The 19,715-nt window shown below is 26.9% G+C and overlaps 3 protein-coding genes across 3 annotated transcripts in view; 2 read left to right on the forward strand and 1 right to left on the reverse strand.

Annotated features, from left to right (window-relative positions):
• The window catches only part of LOC113364027 (guanine nucleotide-binding protein G(o) subunit alpha), a gene marked incomplete in the record, with an annotated part of 295,478 nt that extends 285,446 nt beyond the window's left edge, over positions 1 to 10,032 (forward strand). Inside the window, 4 exon segments of the mRNA XM_026606489.1 lie at positions 5,248 to 5,376; positions 5,916 to 6,045; positions 6,346 to 6,499; positions 8,420 to 10,032. Of these exon segments, the coding sequence (XP_026462274.1) occupies positions 5,248 to 5,376; positions 5,916 to 6,045; positions 6,346 to 6,499; positions 8,420 to 8,607 (601 nt within the window).
• A 1,476-nt stretch (positions 10,033 to 11,508) lies between these two features.
• Positions 11,509 to 12,620, reverse strand: LOC113363184 (cyclin-dependent-like kinase 5). The gene is made up of 3 exons (XM_026605665.1): positions 11,913 to 12,620; positions 11,696 to 11,831; positions 11,509 to 11,611 (listed from the first exon to the last, which is right to left on the reverse strand). The coding sequence occupies exons 1-3, from the start codon at positions 12,568 to 12,570 to the stop codon at positions 11,509 to 11,511; spliced, it is 897 nt and encodes a 298-aa protein (XP_026461450.1). The 5' UTR covers positions 12,571 to 12,620.
• Positions 12,621 to 12,652: 32 nt separating this feature from the next.
• Positions 12,653 to 17,631, forward strand: LOC113363712 (RNA 3'-terminal phosphate cyclase). The gene is made up of 10 exons (XM_026606194.1): positions 12,653 to 12,777; positions 15,832 to 15,874; positions 15,940 to 16,057; positions 16,127 to 16,253; positions 16,322 to 16,466; positions 16,555 to 16,737; positions 16,809 to 16,939; positions 17,000 to 17,207; positions 17,325 to 17,435; positions 17,512 to 17,631. Exons 1-10 carry the CDS (start codon positions 12,734 to 12,736, stop codon positions 17,590 to 17,592), a joined length of 1,191 nt encoding a protein of 396 aa, XP_026461979.1. The 5' UTR covers positions 12,653 to 12,733; the 3' UTR covers positions 17,593 to 17,631.
• The last annotated feature ends 2,084 nt before the right edge of the window (positions 17,632 to 19,715 follow it).

The following is a 19,715-nucleotide window of genomic DNA, read 5'->3' on the forward strand; positions in this document are numbered from 1 at the left end:
ACTTAGCAATATTGCATCTATACAAGACGTAAATAAAATGAATAATTCAATAAACTCAATAGCCAATTATATAATACATCATTCAACTAATTAAAAAACTATTAAAAAAAATCGAGAATACATCACTTCAATTGAATAGAATATTGCTACGGTGTACAAGTTGAAGAAGATAAGAAGGAAATTGTAAGATGTTTTCCTTCGAATTAAATTTCAAAAATCTCTTTTCTAGATACGATCTAAGCAATATTGCACCTATCCACGAGCTAAATAGAATAAATAAATAAATAGATTTCATAGGTGTAGTTGGATATGTCCGAACGTATCGCTTTGTCGGTGAAAGTAAACCGTGACCTGCATTCGCAAATCTCGAGTTTCAGGAAATGAACGGCACTGGGTCAAAATGTCTGGTTCGGCGGCTGCGTGCAACAGTCATCCCGATTTGTAGAGATATTACGATATTTAGATATTAGTACGGGTTCTGGGAGACACTGTAAGTGATTTGTACTCATTTATAAAAGACATATACCACAAGCATCAATGCATCAATCAGTGTTAATTTTAATTTTTTTAACAATATTTAAATAGCAATTAGAAAAAAATATTTTTTATAAGGTATAGAGCTGTATTTTTAACTTCACGTAGGGTAATTAATTTTTAGTAGGGTAAGTTACAGTAATCGCAAAAAAAATCTAAAATATGTTTTTTTGCATATCTTTACGTTTTAAGTTCTTTTGAACATTTTAGCCTACTTTAGAAGAAATTGATGTATGTGTGCGGATACAAATTTTTCTTCGACGATTTCGGGAACACGGGTCAACCGATTCGAATAATTTAAAAAACATTCGATTTGTATTTACAAGGAGACGTGCTGATTAGTTTTTGGCAAAGGCAGGTCGAGCCGTTTCAAAGATACGGATCAAAAAGTGCCAAAAATGGTAATTGATTTTTTGAGAGAACAGAGCGTCCGATTTGTATGATTTAAAAAATATTTTATTGTATTGACGAAATGAAGAACTGATGAAATTTTTGGTAAGGCAGGTCCGGCGGTTTTGGAGACCCAATAAAAAATGTAAAAAAAAAATGTGATTTGGCGGACAAAAATGATCATTAGATATATACACATCAAATTATCACACGTTTTATATATATTTTACTAATAAGAACAAATTTTGTTCTATTTTCTTTGCGTTCTGTACCAATGTTTATCCGTTATACTGCGACGCGGCGCCCACGCGCTTCTATAATTTGTTTCTACGCATATATACGCGTTGTCATATGGCATTTAACTCATTATATTTTTATTAGATTTACTAGATGTCCATTAAGAACAGTTGTAAATTGTATGGCGAAATAAAAAAAAAAGATCTTACGTTTAAGTAATACATGGTATAGGCTCGTCCTTTATAATATAAAGTTTAGAGTACAAGTGATATCCATTTTTACTTGAAAATGTAGATCAAAAATATGTTTCCAAGTGAATATATCCTTTCTGGGCATGCTTGCAAAATAACATAATTGGAATGGAACAATCATTGGGTTGCCTTTTAATATAACTGTAATAAAAATAGTATATAAGAATCTATTGAGTAGCTTTTAAATAACCTTAAGTAAAAAATAACCGTAGAGCAAATTAATTATTACGGCATATCATTGAATGATAGACTCTGATTGCTCTTCATATAGATGCGTTCATATTATGCTATTCATATTATATGAAAACGTATACAGTGTTACATATTTTTAATAATTTTATGTATATTTTTTTGGCTTGAACACAATGTTACAAGAACAGTGAATATTATTTTGTATAGACATAACTTGATATGCAGTAACATATTTTTGATTTTGATGTAATTGTCTTCTATATTTGACAGAGACAGTGGCACGTATAGTAAAATCCTCACAATAAAAATATATTATGTATATCATTTATTAAATAACCTTGTGAATATTTATCAGTACCTTTTATGAGAAATAACAAATTTTCACAGGTATTTAGTCTTCACTTTGTAAGGAATTCCCTTTGCCTTTCGTTATGGTTCATTAGTGAAACATTTACTTTTACAAGTTGTTCTATGAATCACTTCCTAATGAGTGGCGCTTGTCACTGTATTTAATATATATTAATGATGTATCTCATAGATAAATTTTCAGTTTTAAAGATCTTTCAGCATCAATATTAAAGACATTATGAGATATCTATTTACTGCCTGAAAATTAATTCAGATAATTTTCGTTTCAAATTGCTTTTTTGTTACAAAAGAAAAACAATTATAAAGTTGTCAATACATTTTCTGCACTTCACGTGCTATCAAACACATTAAAATATTGATGAAAAATAAAAGTTATTATTTTGTTTTTTAAATGGCTTCAGAAAAGACACAGCAAACGAATAGACACAGCTAATAATTTTGTTTAAAAGGAAACGATTTTTATGATTTTGTATTATTTAGAGAATGTTTTTTTAAAACCATGCAATAAATTTTTCCTAGTTATTATTATATTATTTAATTAGGAGGAGGTATTACTTGTAAATTCATTGCATATAGTAAATTATAAAATTCGTAAATATTAGTAAGGTTTCATTAATATTCGATCAGGTGTCAAAGTGCACGTAAAATGGTATATAATATTTGTAGATAATGAATTTACGAATTTCTCTTTGAATTGGAATGTACGGATATTAAATAATGTCAATACTTACATAACAATTGTGATCTCAGAAATGCCTTTGTCAAGATCCTTGCCCGAATCGCAAGCATTAAATATTAATTTCTATAGAAGTTGTATTTAACATTGGCTGCTTATGATCTTTGACAAAGAATTTATAAATTCACAAATGTTGAAATGTTAAGAATTCTAACGAGAGACTTATAAATTAATAACTTAATTCCGAGTTGTGTCATGTAGAAATTTTATAACTCGTTTCGGTCAACCTACCTCAACAATACGATTTGAAATCGACTATCGGCTTCCTGTTTATGGGAATTTTTCTTATTATAAGGCAATATCTAGCAATTGAGGATAGTTCCATACCATATTGGCTAAACGCGTTTATTATGATTTACGTGCTGAACCGGTTCGCTTGAAGGCATTCGCGAAATGCTGAATTATATAATCTGTTATTGATATGGACTGGTGAACCTTTTTACATTGTTTTTTCGGCAGTTTTATTAGTACTGCACAATGAATTCCTTTACAGACCATTAATCTTTTGTTTCAGTACATTGTTTGTATATTTTAACGTAAATGAGCAACGCACTGAATAATTTCACTCTGTCGGTCATGTTGATGTGTGGAACTAAATTGTATGAAAATTATTATGTGTAATAAAAAGACGAGGTGGTAAATCTACATCTAATTTACGATGAAAAAATTATTTATTGGGATACATATTTTAGTGAGTCTAGCAACCACTGGTTCCGGATTTAACTTCTACCTTGAGAACTTTATTATTCAATATTGATGTCTGATTTTCACTCGAGATTATAGATCTCAAATACTAATTTCTAAAAAAAATCTTTCATAGATACATGATTTATTTCATGATATTATAAAAATATTTTCATATTTTCATTATATATAATTTATTTTTGTCATATTTATCTAATTTATTTATCCTTTATCAACATTAAATTTTAACACACATATGTTTTCACTGATGATAAAGTATGTTACTAAAGAAAAGTGAAAATAAATTACTACAGTATTAGCTTGTTCTCATTAAAAGGAAACTTGAGAATTTAATGTTGCAATATTTAAATGTACTAGAGGCAAAAATAAAAACAAAATATTAGTTACATAATAAAATACAAACCTACAGAGGAAGGTATTTGGAGCATGTTAACGTTTGCAACATACGTGCAACTCAAATATGAAATTTATTGGTTATAGTTATAATTTTGAAAATAACATTTGTTCACAAATACTTTAAAAATTATGCTACAAATAATATAAATCTCCTTATAAGCTGCAGTTATAAAAATTAATTGCGTGTTTAATTACAGACATAATTAATTTATTTCATCAATTTATGTTTCGAGCTTGTATTTATACATTTATAGATTGCGTAACATTAACTTATATAAGTACAGGATCGCTCCACCGTATAATAATCGCTCGTTTCAGCACAGATTTTATGCGCTTCATTATTTTGCGTTCTATTTTATTTTTAGTAAAATATGAAATGCAAATTAATTATGTCTCTTCATTTTATTGTTGTAACAAATATAATCAGTCTAGCTTATGTACGAAGTCATAAAACCAGCATTTTGGTTACGACGCGGAGACATAATTTTTTAGTGGAATTTTTATACTATTCACTTATTTTTTATGCTTTTTGTATTCAAATTTTAATGGTATGACAATCTATTTTTGCGCATAGAGATAGGTTTCAATAAAGCTCACAATGTAATAAGTAAATAATAAAAAATATGGCATTTGCAAGATTGTTATGCAAAAAATTAATTAATTAAATATTTCAATTTTTATATATTTTCTAATTGGTCATATTTTCAATATACTTTTTTATTTATATTTTACTTTTACATTTTGACTTCGTTAGATTTATATTGTAACATTTTCAGGAGACCAAAATTGTTTCATAATAGATATTGCTATAGAGTTTGTGCATCATCAAAATTATCTAATTCAATGCATAATTTAGTATTACTTAAAATAAATTAATTGATAAATAATAGCTTGATTAGTATATTTATAAATATTATTGAATTCTATAAAACATTCTACAGTTAAAGTAAGAGTTCTGATTGCTGTTGTAACAATAAAAGAAATCTATAATTATTTTTTTTGTAATTGGACATTTTAATAAATATTTTTGGGAAAATATCTGATGAATTTTTTTTATAGCTATCAAGATACAATTTAATCTTATAAGCATTATAAATATATATTTATTTGTCTATTAATTTTCAATTTAAATCGACTCCTGCTTACCTTTTCAATTTGTAACAATTTTGCCGCATCAATTTTCTTGAAAACTTCAGAATTCCGACAGAACAAGCTATAAAATAATTTTCCATATGATACTCGGTCGTATCTGATGGTACCACCCATTTTATGTTTCAAGTATTTTGTGACACGATATATTCCAATGCTGATATATAGAATTCTAAAAATATTATATCATTTCTGATGATAAAATTTTAACCAGTTTCTTGATTAGTAGTTGATAATTTTGTTTTAATATTTTCGAAAAACTACAGTTTATTATATTTATTATTACAGTTTCTTAGACGATTTAGACCGACTAGGTGCCAGGGATTACCAACCTACGGAGCAGGATATTCTACGTACGCGTGTTAAAACTACTGGTATTGTCGAGGTCCACTTTTCTTTCAAGAATCTTAATTTCAAGTAAGTATTTCTTTAATCAATACTATTACATGTTTTTGTAAAGTATGTTACTGAATTACTTATTTTGTGGAAAGAGCTTTGACTTTGCATCCCCAAGATTTGAGATTCAAATCACTAATATCAAGGACTAGTAAAGTCTTTTTTCCAATTAAAAGTATAGATCAGAATATGTCTCAAATGAAAAAAGCCCTTTCGAGTATTGCAGCAAAAAATCATACAAATTAAGTGTGATTAAATATATCATAACTGCAAAGGACAACCATTGGGGTGATCTGTTAAATGAAACAAGAATTTAATCATATGATAATGACATATATTGTAATTCATATGTGAATAAAAAGAATTGTTAAGTTTACCTAGCAGACGTTATCTTACAACTCTTAATAATAATGAAGCGCGTGGGAGTGTTTGTATCAATATTGTATATTAAATTATTGTTGTTTAATTCGATATTAAAGCAAATCTGCAATTAAATATATTTGTTATTAATTTTTTAAATATTATTTTAAGATATTCTACAAATTACCTTAATTTTCCAGACTATTCGATGTGGGAGGTCAGCGTTCAGAAAGAAAGAAATGGATCCATTGCTTTGAAGATGTTACTGCAATTATTTTCTGTGTTGCTATGTCAGAATATGATCAAGTATTACATGAAGATGAAACAACGGTAATTATTTATTCATTATATATTCATATTCATTAATGTTTGCTGAAATTCGACCATAATATTCGTTGATTAATTTAGCAATATAATATGCAAATAGCATGAAGTTAATTATTTTAATTCAAATTTTATTGAGGTTCAAAATACTATCAAAATGTATGTATATATGTGCATGCTATCATTATTGAAAGATAAAACTAATATAACATTTAATATCTATTTCATATTTATTTAATATTTCATAATTACTTAAATATTTAGAATTAATTCCATCTTTCCTATTATAATTTTGTCAATTTACAGAATCGAATGCAAGAGAGTTTGAAACTGTTTGATTCTATTTGCAACAACAAATGGTTCACCGACACCTCTATCATTTTATTCTTGAACAAGAAGGATCTTTTTGAAGAGAAAATTCGCAAAAGTCCTCTGACCATATGCTTCCCAGAATATGCAGGTACGTAAAAAAGTTGCTGTTTCATCAGAAATATAACTTAAACTTCTAGATGTAAAATTTATATATGATTCATGAAATAAAATTCGATTATTTTGAAATTGAGAAAGCACATTTAAAATTATATCTAATTAATTTAATTGACGGTACACAGTAATGAAGTTATTGGTACATAAAAATGAAAAGGTAGTGAATTTTAACTTGCACCCTAATTCACACATATCATATGTGACATATGATGGCATAATTTTTTTTATCAATTCTCAAATAAAGTTTGGTTACCTTGAAATAAAAAAGCCATATTAAAAATTATATCAAATTAATTTCATCTAATATAATTAACAGTACACAATAATAAAGTTATTGTTATATAATAATGAAAAGGTAGTAAATTTCAAAATAAACATGATGGCATAATTTTGTCTATCAATTATCAATAATTGAAGTTTGTTTTAATATATGAGTATTCTTAAAATGTTCTATAATTATAATTAATTGCTTATTAATTGTCAATAATCCATGTTTAAAAAAAAATTAACTCATGTCCCGACCATTATGTAACACAAGATTTAAAATTTGAATCGCTTCTTATATAAATATGTGTTTTAAGTAAACTATACTTGTGAATATGATATTGAAATTTATTAAACATTTTATTTATTTTGATAATTAATCTAATATGATGATAATTTTAAAGAATGCCAAAAGTGATAGTTTTGATCATCATAACTATGGTGAAGAAAATTAAAAAAAAATTATTCCTTGTTTGATAATTATGGGCTTTTGAGTGCATCCTAGAGCTTTTGTGAAACTATGACAATTTTTTCGGGTACTGTGGTTAATTTTAAATATTTTTATTTAGTTAAACTTTCGATCCGTGTTCTTAAATAACATTTCTAGGACTAGAGTCAAAAATAATAACACAAGAGCCCCAAGTTTTCAAGAATTAAGACTTATTGCTAAGCAATGATTTTAACATTTTCAAAGTGGGTCGCTTTTAATAGGTCTTTCTTTAAAAAAATATACTATAGTGTGTAGGCTAGTTTCAATAAAAGTTATCGCATTTAATCAGAATTATAAGAAGGTAAAATACTTGATAGTTTTATAATAAAATAAATAAAAACTTTTGCTCAACGTTTAGTTGTAATGTGTAAAGTAGTTCTATTGGTTTCATAAAACTAGTGGCGTGCATGACATCGTGCCTTAAGGCAAATTGCTGGAACTTTCTGTACCGTAATTAAAAATCTTGGTACGGAACCCAAAAAAAAATTACATGAAATGTGTACACATTAAAATCCCTATAAAATATCTGATGGTTTGATGTACATATGTCCAATAAACATTTTTGATCGCCAAATAAAATTTTTTTAACTTATTTTTCTTGAGAGTCCATAACCGCTGGAGCTGCCTTTATGAAAATTTCATCAGTTGTTCATTTTGTCATTACAACTAAAATGTTTTTTGAATTATTAAAATCGGACGCTCCGTTCTCCTAAGTGAGTTATCCTTTTTGGCACTTTTTCATCGTATTTTCATTTCGTATCTTCGGAACGGCTAGACCTGCCTTCGCCAAAAACTAATCAGCACGTCTCATTATCAATATGAATCAAATATTTTCAAAATTTTTCAAATCGGTTGATCGGTGTTCTCGAAATCGTCGACGAAAATTTGTATCCGCACACACACACACCCACATACATCCATTTTTTCTAAGGTGTGCCAAAATATTCAGAAACGATATTTCGATTTTTTTGCAATTACTATAACTTACCCTACGGGAAGTTAATAAGCAACAAAAACATTATATTTATATGATAAGTTAATTCAATTTTGGTATTGATTAATCAAGTATTTGACAACGTTACCTTATTTCAATTTTAAATGTAGTTCTTTTACGATTGATTGTTGATTTTTTATCCTCAGGCGCTCAAGAGTACGGCGAGGCGGCCGCCTACATCCAAGCCCAATTCGAGGCGAAGAATAAGTCGACAACAAAGGAAATCTACTGCCACATGACGTGCGCCACCGATACAAATAACATCCAATTCGTATTTGATGCCGTTACAGATGTCATTATCGCTAACAATTTGCGAGGCTGTGGCTTGTATTAAAATTCTTCCCATTTTTCACGAGTGGCACATATTAAAAATGACGCCACTTATAGTCCTATTCAAATGTCACAACGTTCCACTAACATTTCAGATAAACGACAGTTGATAGCGACAAGAAGGACCCTTTGTGTAAACGATATATATCTAGAGTATCAGAAATATATAACATATATATACAAATTATAATATATAGAAAAAATCGCTCTTTTTAAGACTATTGAATTCAACGTAGTCGCATGGTCACAGTTTAGATACATATGAGTACAAATGGTCGCTAAAATTGAAATGCTGAATATTATCGCTAATGATAAATTAATAGTCTGTATTTCTAGTGTCACTTGTTGCGTATATATATTATCCAGTATGATATATGTCGTGGATACAGTAAAAGAAGTATGGATGTGAGATTCTAACATAATATTATTAAGACATGTTTTTTTTTATTTGAGATTATAATTGCATTTAAATCAGAATTACATCTTGACTGACCAATATTTGCACCCATACGTATGTAGATGTTCTGATGTTTTGAATAATTATAATAAAACACTTTCCATAAGGTCTTGAATCTTACTCAATATTCCATATCTTCTTCTAAAGCGGATCATGGTATTTTGAGGCTTTATCATTCAGGCAAAATTAAGTATTTAAAATTTAAACGTTTCTGGAATATATTATTCCATCTTGTGATGCATTTCTCTAATGCTGCAACAAAAACACAGTATTTGTTATAATTATTTTCAACCTAGAATTCAACTCGACTATTTTGGATTATGTTCAACGATATGCATAAATGATCTTGCACAAAGATTAATTTTAATCATGAACACAGCACAATTTGTTAAATATTAAATCTATTAAATATATTTCTATAAAACGCTGTGCCAATTGCTTCAAAGTCTCAGATGATATCTATTAGCTTCATCACAAATTCTAAATAAAGAAATCATTTTGAGTATTTATCAATCTGAATCGAGTTTTAAATATTTTATAACATAAGATATGCATTTCAAATTCATTTACACTGTATATGTATTTGGAAATATTAAGATTCATAGAATAAGAAATATAGAAGCATTTTACTGTATAATATTGAATGTCTATAAATTAACTCAAGCATTTATTTTGTACTACAGAGCAGTCTATTTGAATGAGTCAGAAAATTATTTTATACATTTTAAAATACATTTTTATGATACTTTTATATAAATTTGCTCAGTAATACGTTTAGTATGAATTCATTGTAGTAAGCGTTTGATTTTACAGTAAATGACATGGGAAATTTATTCCTTATATTAGTTTTAGTATAATTTAATATAATATATAAAGTATGTACAGCAATCTATTTAAATTAATAACACATATTCACAATGAGCTCACGTTTTAATACATATAAATATAAATAAATATGTAATGATAGGATCACTATTTTAACTTTTCACTGTCACCATGTATTAAATTTATAAAACAAACTAATTTATTACATTCTTCTTACCATAATATTAAATATTCCTAATGTACGCTATCAACCTTTGTTATTAATAAAATAGTCATCTATTACCTTTAATCAAGAATATTTATGATAATTGATTACATTAAAATTTAGCTAATATCTAGTCAGCAAACGACATTGGTGAAATATTTCTTTCAAAATTTTACTCTGAGATTTTCAGTCTTGTATTCTGTTTGCATAAATTATTTATTATTTTCGAAAAATTGCAATGGTAACAGTAAAACTTGTAATAAAATGATTGTCAACCTAATTTATAGGATTTTGTTTGTATTCCACGATTGCAAGTATTGAAAAAATGTTATAATTTGATAGCTTATTCAACGTTAGTAATGAGATCTAATAATTTGAAGCCACCACAGAAATTATATATTCAGAACAAAAATATTTAATATAATGATCGTAGGGCACATTGCGAAATGGTTTTTAGTTGAATTCAAAAGAAATATTTAATTACCTGCCATTAGAGCTAAAACCATAACGCAAAGTGTCAGTTTTATTATTGCTTACTTGTGAAGAATAACAATAATAATTTATACAAATATTTATAGCATTTAATTAAAGTATATATTAAATAAAACAATATTTGAAAGTTCAAAGGCATTTTCTTATAGAGTTTGAATATGCCTATTAGATTATTATTAGTTTTGTTTTCAATGATATTTGAAAAAAGCAGAAATTAAAATTTAAGGTATAGGACTTACATGCATATATAATATATATAAACCGATGATTCTTCTATGAAATATAGGGCAATTAACTCAATAGTACATTTGGAAATTAGTAATCCTTAAATTGGCTTATATATAAACTGTATGACTATTTTTATAACTTTTCCAATATTTTATTTATTTTAATTTGATGTAAATATTCACATTTTAACCAATTATTATAATAATTTATTTTACTTATTGTTAAACTGCATTATAACATCACATTTTTTTCAACTATTATACACTATGTAATAGCTTTAATATAAAAAAATAATTTGAAAATCACTTCAAATGTTGAACGTAGTACCTCTTTGAATACTTATCATTAGAATATACACAATATGATTTTATCATATTTCAAAAATGTTGAGAAAGTTATAAAAATTATATTGTAATGAACTTATAAATTGTAAAATACGTTCTAAATGTGTTATGTATGTTTTCTGTGATGTGCATTATGAAAAATAACAAATTTAGACTTCGATGTACATGAAAAAAAATAAAATAAATAATTCAAAGAGGAGTTTCAATAATATTACCACAAATATAAATGTTTTGCACAAATCATTAATGTTGTATATTTTCAATAAAACATTCAGTTGTTTTGAACATTTATTATAAAATAATCAATTATTACTAGAATAAATACAAATAAATTACATTCATTGAAAATATATTTTATCGATCATTGTTTTTCACACTTGGATTTAAATCCGTAAAATAAGCATGAGCCATTGCTTCCTCAGCAGATAATCTTGGAGCTGGGTTGCAGATAAGTAATCTTAACAATAAATCAGAAACAAATATTAAATTTATGTTTCCTTAAAGTTTGATTGATTTATTTGATGCATATAATTAGCCATACCTTTGTAATAAATCCCTTCCTCTACATGGTAATTTGGGAACAACCTGAGCAAAGCTCATGCTTGGATGATACAGTGGAAATGGCTTGTAATCAGGCAATTGTGTTAAACCTGGCCAAGAGTCTTCGGTAGGAGTGCCTTGATTTTGTTAAAGGTAAATTTGAGAAAAAGAGTTTATGTCTGAAACTTAACAATACGAGCTGAGTGTAATATAGTTACCTAATAGTTTGAATATTCTTTTTAATTGGTCATCAACATCTGAGCCGGGGAATAGAGGTCTTCCAGCATTTGCAAGTTCTGCAAATATACATCCTGCAGACCACATATCAATACTAGTTGTATACAATTTGGCCCCAAAAAGCACATCTGGAGGTCTATACCATAAAGTTACAACTTCTGCCGAATAGCATTTTACTGGGATACCAAAAGCTCTGGCTAAACCAAAATCAGCCAGTTTTAGTTCCCCATTCTTATTGATTAATAAATTTTGGGGTTTTAGATCCCTGTGTAATACATTGTGGCTATGACAGAAAGCTAGTCCACGTAAGAGTTGGTACATGAAAGATTTAACTACATCAGCATCGATTTCACCATTTAAGGAATCGAAATATTTTTTAAGGTCCTGATCACAATGTTCAAAGACTAGAGTTAGTTTTTTATCGCTGTGCAAAACATCGTATAAGCGGACTATGTTTTTATGTTTCAATTCTTTCAATAAACAAATTTCCCTTAGGGCTGAGGAAGGGACCCCTTCATCGTCGTCGTCTAAACGGACTCGTTTTAGAGCTACGATGTCATGGTTTTCTCTATTTTTGGCTTTGAATACTGTTCCATAAGTGCCCTCTCCAATTTTCTCGAGCTTTTCATATTTCTGCATAATAACTTTAACAAAATGAACCTGACCCAACTGTTACTAATCTGTCACCCATAAACTGACAGCTGTCAGTTTGACTTTTGACATCAGAATCAATACAGACACCGAGAGATAAACGTCGTGAGTTATTTTAAAATATTCATTACGTGGGTTATTTTAAAACCTAATGCTAAAAGGTTCAAAAATAATTAATTGTGCGATAGTTAGAAAGTAAGTATAAAATAATATAATATAGATTTAAACATTTTTAAGTCAAACTTCAAAATCTCGAAAGTTACCACTTGTGCAAGCAATCTTTAAAATATGCACAATTAACCTCAATTAACCGGACTAATTGTCGATAGGCATTCGGTTAATCGAAAATTCGGATAATCAAATGTATGACGAATAATGTAGTGTATTTATTAAAAGTTACAAATACATACATAGATATCAACGAAAATAATGTTTATTAAGAATTTGAAACTTTCTTATGTATGTACATATATATTTTCTTAGATTACATTACATACATATACTATATTGCAGCATTAATCTCGTAAAAATTCGTACATACATATAAATTGGTTGCGCTTGGCAGTCCAGATAATCCAAATCCATATAACCGGGGTCCGGATAAATGAGGTTCTACAGTATACACATAGCCATGTTGAGTTTCTTATATAATTTATTTCTGATATTTTTATATTGTAAATTTTAAAGTACCAAAATCTTCAGGGCAGGAGATATTTTAAAGTATTCTTATATATTTTTCACATACGTATTTACATACGTGATTATATTTCTATAATGAAGTGATTACTATGATTATAATCATAGTTGTAATATAAATTGGAGCATATTGTATTATTCATTTGTGATACATTCATAGAAGCACAGTTCAAATAATTCTTCTCAATTTAAATAAATTATTTGTAAATGAATATTACTATAATATTATGTTGCAACAAGGGCCATCCGGGAGGTAAACTATTATGGACAAACATTAAAAACTAATCAATATATATATATATATATATATATATATATATATATATATATTCAATAGATAAGTCCTGGATTTTTTCAATATATTGATTGTTTCTTTTCCGAACAGTAAATCCAATAATAAAAAACAATTTGTTTTTTGAAGATGTTTAATACGACGTTTCGGAACTAGGTACGTTCCATCATCAGGTTTATTCTGTCAAATACAATGTTTTTTAAAATACTGATTAACATTAATTAACAATGGTCAATACAGATTAATTAGAAAAAAATTTTGTTATAAAGGAATGGATTATGTACCGGATAGATAGTAATAAGACTTAACTAAAAAAGGTTTTTAACATCTGGCAGACAGAAATCCATATCAGTGTGTTTAAGTCTTGTGTAGTCGTAACATCTACAAATATCTTCCAAAAAAATCGAGTGTTTTTAACAAAAAAATATTAGTGATATGGATATATAAATTATTACAGGTAAATAATTTTTGCTTCTCAATTTTATATAAAACCTTTTTTAGTTAAGTCTTATTACTATCTATCCGGTACATAATCCATTCCTTTATAACAAAATTTTTTTCTAATTAATCTGTATTGACCATTGTTAATTAATGTTAATCAGTATTTTAAAAAACATTGTATTTGACAGAATAAACCTGATGATGGAACGTACCTAGTTCCGAAACGTCGTATTAAACATCTTCAAAAAACAAATTGTTTTTTATTATTGGATTTACTGTTCGGAAAAGAAACAATCAATATATATATATATATATATATATATATATATATATATATATATATATATATATGTTAAAGAAGTTAGTTTTGATGTTGAGAAATATGAGTAAGTTCTTCAAGGGCATACATCAAATAAAAGGCAAATATTTAGAAGTTAATCTTTAATTTTTCCAAACGTTTCGACATAGTATTTTATGTCATCATCAGTGAATATAATTATGGTCTTACATCAGTAGCTAGCGCAAGGCACATAATTTTGCACTATCATATATACACCAACTTGTTTTTTTTTATTATTTTGTTGAACAGAGCATAGCAAAATATTTGTGAAATATATAATATATTTTGCACAGAGAACATAGTTTATGTGACCGAGCCCGAGGCTGTAAGGATTACAGCATATTATCATATTAAGATATGTCTCATCATCGAAAAAAAAAAACTAATTATTATATACCTATATATATATATATATATATATATATATAAGATTTAGATTTTTTTGTTTGACTTTGAGACATATGCTTGAATGTTGATTTTCTGCCAACTGTCGAAATAAAAGAAAACAATAAATAATAAAATATAATAGATACTGTAAAACATCAAAAAATTGCTGAATGATATTATTTATTTTGAACAATTGGCTGAAAATCAACATTCATATTTCAAATTTATTATATATATATATATATATATATATATATATATATATATATATATACGAGTATATATATATATATGTATATATAGTCATATGTATATATTAACAGAGAGTATCAATCAGACATAGCATCAATTAAAAACATGAAATTCTTCAAATTATTTTAAAATCCATACATTTCAGCTTTCATTCAGTGGAAAATTTTCTCATTATAGTGTTAAAAACAGGAAAATTGGTATATGGATATGGATTTGAATTATATTATGCAATATAAACATTAAACCTTTTGTATTTATAACAATTTTTCACAATCTCACTCAAATAACATTTTTCACTAAAGTGTGTATGTATATGCAAGGTTTGTATTATTTGTGAACTAACACAATCTATTTCAAAGATAGAAACATAAATTGTTTAGTAAAATTGTTATGAATACAACATGTTTAGTGTTCATATTACATATAGTGCAGTTCATTACTATATCGTCATACCACGGATTAATGTTTTTTCTGTTTTTAACACTAGACAAAATGTATAAGTACTTTTTCATTTTATAATTTTTTAATCTCACTTGTTATATATTTTAGTTTTTAAATTTAATTATAGTTCTACTGAATGTAGGCTAGGATCATAGTTGAAACGTATTGATTTTAAAATATATTTTTAAACAAAATCTTGTTTTTATTAATGTTATTAGAGTCTAAATAAGTATAAATCTATCACTATACTGCACATGGTAAGATATACCTGAATTATGCAATTGTATAGTACATATTAACAATTTCAAAGAAAAGAAAACTATTAATTAACAGCTTTTATTTGAAAATGCACCTTATAGTTGTATATTCATTTATTGTATTAATTCTAATGTACTTTCAGGATGGAAGCCCCTCTAGTTGTTGATGGAAGTTTTCTTGAAGGAGTTAGTATATAAATTATTTCATTATTTGTCTCGAATCTAGATGTTATTATATTATTTTATTTCAGGGTGGCCAAATTTTGCGTTTAGCTATCTCTTACAGTGCCATCTTAGGTATTCCAATACGTGTGATAAGCATTAGAGCAAATCGACCAAAACCTGGATTGGCTCAGCAGCACTTAAATGGTGCAGTATTTTTTGGTTATCTCTAAATCGATCTATTATTTGATTTGTTTTTACTATTTAATTATGCAGGTATAAAACTGGTTGCTGACATGTGTGGAGGTGATCTAAAGGGTGCTTATTTAGGATCTACAGAAGTTGAGTTTTATCCAAAGACTGTAAAAGGTGGTTTTTTCAAAATGCATTTGACAACTGCTGGGTATGCTCATTATCCAAATGCTATTCAATAAGACTTTGCATTATCACCGAAAGAATTTTTATTTGTAGATCTATCGCTTTAATGCTTCAGAGTGCACTACCTGTTTCATTATTTGCTAAGAATGATGTACAACTTTCTCTTGGTGGTGGAACCGATTGTTCATTTGCTCCATTGATTGATTACACTATAGATGTCTTAGGTTTCTACCTGAAAGTGAGATACTAATTTGAAATGATCAGATATAAGAGATATTTTAAATAATTTTTGTGTTGATGATTTTTTGAATTATTATTTATTTTAGAAATTTGATATAGATCTCAATTTAGTACTTAAACAAAGAGGGCTTTTTCCGAAAGGTGGTGGCAGAGTTGAAGCACATATTAAGAAATTAGAAAAACCTTTGAAACCTTTAGTTATCGAAGAAGCAGGAAAATGCTGTCAAATTAATACTAAAGTTATTTATACAGGACCGGAATCTGATAAAGTTCGTATTATTTGCATATTGAGTATTAATATTCATTTTCAGATAATTACAATATGATATTTTGTTTATAGGGTTCACACTATGTAGTAAAAAGTATAGAAAAAACCTTTGAATCATTGAAATCTTCAGGTATAGAAATAAAAACTGACAGAATTAAGGAAACCCGAATGATACCAAATAGTGCAGATACTATTTTGTTAGAGTAAGTAATGTTATTATAAATTTAAAAAATGTTTTTTTTACAATAATTATGATATTTCAGTGTTACATATATAACTGATAAAGGTGTCAAATGTAGTACGTCTAGAATATTTGACAATCCTAGAAATAACAAGCGTAAATTTGATAGAAATTCACACCCAGAGACATTTCACAGTCAGTCTTCAAAAATTGAACAAATATCTAGTGAAGCTGCAAATGAAATTATTAATCTTATTAAAAACTCTGTATGCTGTGATAGTCACATGCAGGTAATACTTTTGCCAACATTATATATATATATATATATATATATATATATATTATATTATATTATATCTTAGCTAATATTTTCAACTATTACCTCATTTGTTTATTTGTCTCTGTAGGATCAATTGATTGTATTTATGGCATTAGCAGAGGGTACCTCGAGGATTGTAGTAGATCAAATTACTGATCATACTCGAACAACACAATATGTAACACATTTGTTGACAAAGGTTGGTTGTTGATTACATATATATATATATATATATATATATATAACAAAAATTACTTAAAATTCTTTAAATATAGGCCGAAGTAAACTTCATACCTATTGATAATGATTCCCGATACATAATTGAATGTAAAGGAATTGGAATGGCGCCGAAATAACAATTATACATTGTAATATATTTATTTCATCAAATTGGATTTTATTTATTTTTTCTTTTTTGTACTCGCTGAGTTGTGTGAAGTAGAATTTTTAATTTAAAATGATTTTAAATCAAATTTCTAATATAACTACTTATAAGTATAGAATAATGATTTTATATGCTGTTCTCAGTAAATAAAAATGCATTTAATAACTAATAATTTAGATATATCTGTGATAGTATTTTTTAGGTATTTTTTGAAAAAAATATATAATCCATACTGCATATACAATAGAAATAAATAATAGAAACAACTAAAGTTTTTTATTTTATTATTTATTAATGTATCATATATAGTATGGATAGTCTTGTTCTGAGGCAAGTCTGTGAGCCGAATGTGAGTTAAACTCTTACTTGATTCAGGAAAGAATACAGTGAGAGATTTTCCATTGCCATTTCACACCGCAGTGATTTTATACAAATTCTTACCGATTCATAAATTTAAATTAAATTCCACGGATTTTTAAACAAAGTTTTTGTCTTTTGGTTCCTGTCAAATATTCAAAGATATCTATCCACGGATTTTTAAACAAAGTTTTTGCCATATTATTTTTATCAAATATTCAAAGATATCTATCTCTGGATCTTTTTTCCTCTCTTGCCCTTTAACTTGCCAAATAAAAGACATCATCTACACCCTTCGAATTCAAACCAGCACCCTTCGGATTAGAGTCTACTTTAATCTACTAACGCTCTAACCGATTCGGCCACGGCAAATACTGGAAGGACATTCTGCTGAAGGACTGGATCATATGGAAAAATTGAATATTTACCCCGGAGGTTGAAAGAGGGCTCATTCGATTCTATTGGTCTTTGCCGGGATATTTTATTCATTAATTTTATGTAATTGATAAAAACAATCCAGATAATTAAAATAGAAAGAAAACTATACTAAACTAAACTGCTGCTAAAATGTTGATACTAAAAACTATGTTACCAGTCTATATAAATATATGTTCTATGCTCTATGGCTAATTTCTGTTGTAAATATTTTTAAAATAAATCAACAGTCATTGCTGTGTGGAACTTGGTTGAACAAGTGTCTTTGTAATAATAATAAATTTACAAGTCATAAATGTAAATAGATTTAAAGTTAAAGTGTGTTTTGTGTGAAAATATGATTTAGGTAAGTACAAAATAATGTTTTATATTTTAATTTTAAGGCAAAGTGGCTCATGTTTATGTATTCATAAATATTTTGGCAAAATTGTTGGGCATAATTCTAGACAAATATTTGTTAAAAACATTTCCAAAACATTGTGATATTGAATTAATTCCAAAACAGTCTTTAATACATGAATTTTTTTACTTTAAACGTCAAAATTGAATTATATTGTAGAAATGTCAAACGTGAAACGTCAAAATTTTGTTGACAGTTGTTTTCATGTTGAAAATGTCTGTTGTGACAGGTTTATTTTCAAATTTGTTTTAAAATTGTTAATTAATTAAATACATGTTTATATTAATAATGGAGTGGAACAGCTCAGATTTTGTTTATTTTTTCTTACCTTTTTAAAACAAAAGAGGGAAATACATTTTTTCATTGTTCAAACGAGAAATTAAATTTTTGAGTATTTTCTTTGAATTTGATTTTAGTGGAAAAGAGTTTTTGACATCAGGAAAAAATGTGTTTGATTTGAGTGGAAAACTATGGACCTATTATACTCTTGCAATTAATATATGCGCTTTGTATGTATTGTTTTTTTTTTAATCATAAGTGACATTTCTAATTAGATTAATTAATTATTCGTAATTCATTTAAAATTTAATATAAAGAGTTTGACGGGTTCTAGCAATTTGCCTGCTTTAAAAATGAGCATTATCAATATTTTACAAAAGCCACTTCTTTCCATAATATCGAGAAAGTTATGAAAGATACGTAAAAAAGTATAATGATCAAATATTTGATCAGTTAAAATGTTAAAAAAATACAAGTATATTAATTTTGTGCAAATTTTCTAATAATTGTTATTTCTTAATAATGAAACATAATATAATTGTTATATAAATATAATTTTTTCATTATTAAAAAATAACAATTATTTCATTATTTTTTAACATTTGAAACTTCTACAGTAATTC

The sequence above is a fragment of the Ctenocephalides felis genome, unplaced genomic scaffold (assembly GCF_003426905.1).
Source record: "Ctenocephalides felis isolate EL2017-DRISC unplaced genomic scaffold, ASM342690v1 CF-g0.4_SCAFFOLD_00845, whole genome shotgun sequence".
Lineage (NCBI taxonomy): Eukaryota > Metazoa > Arthropoda > Insecta > Siphonaptera > Pulicidae > Ctenocephalides > Ctenocephalides felis.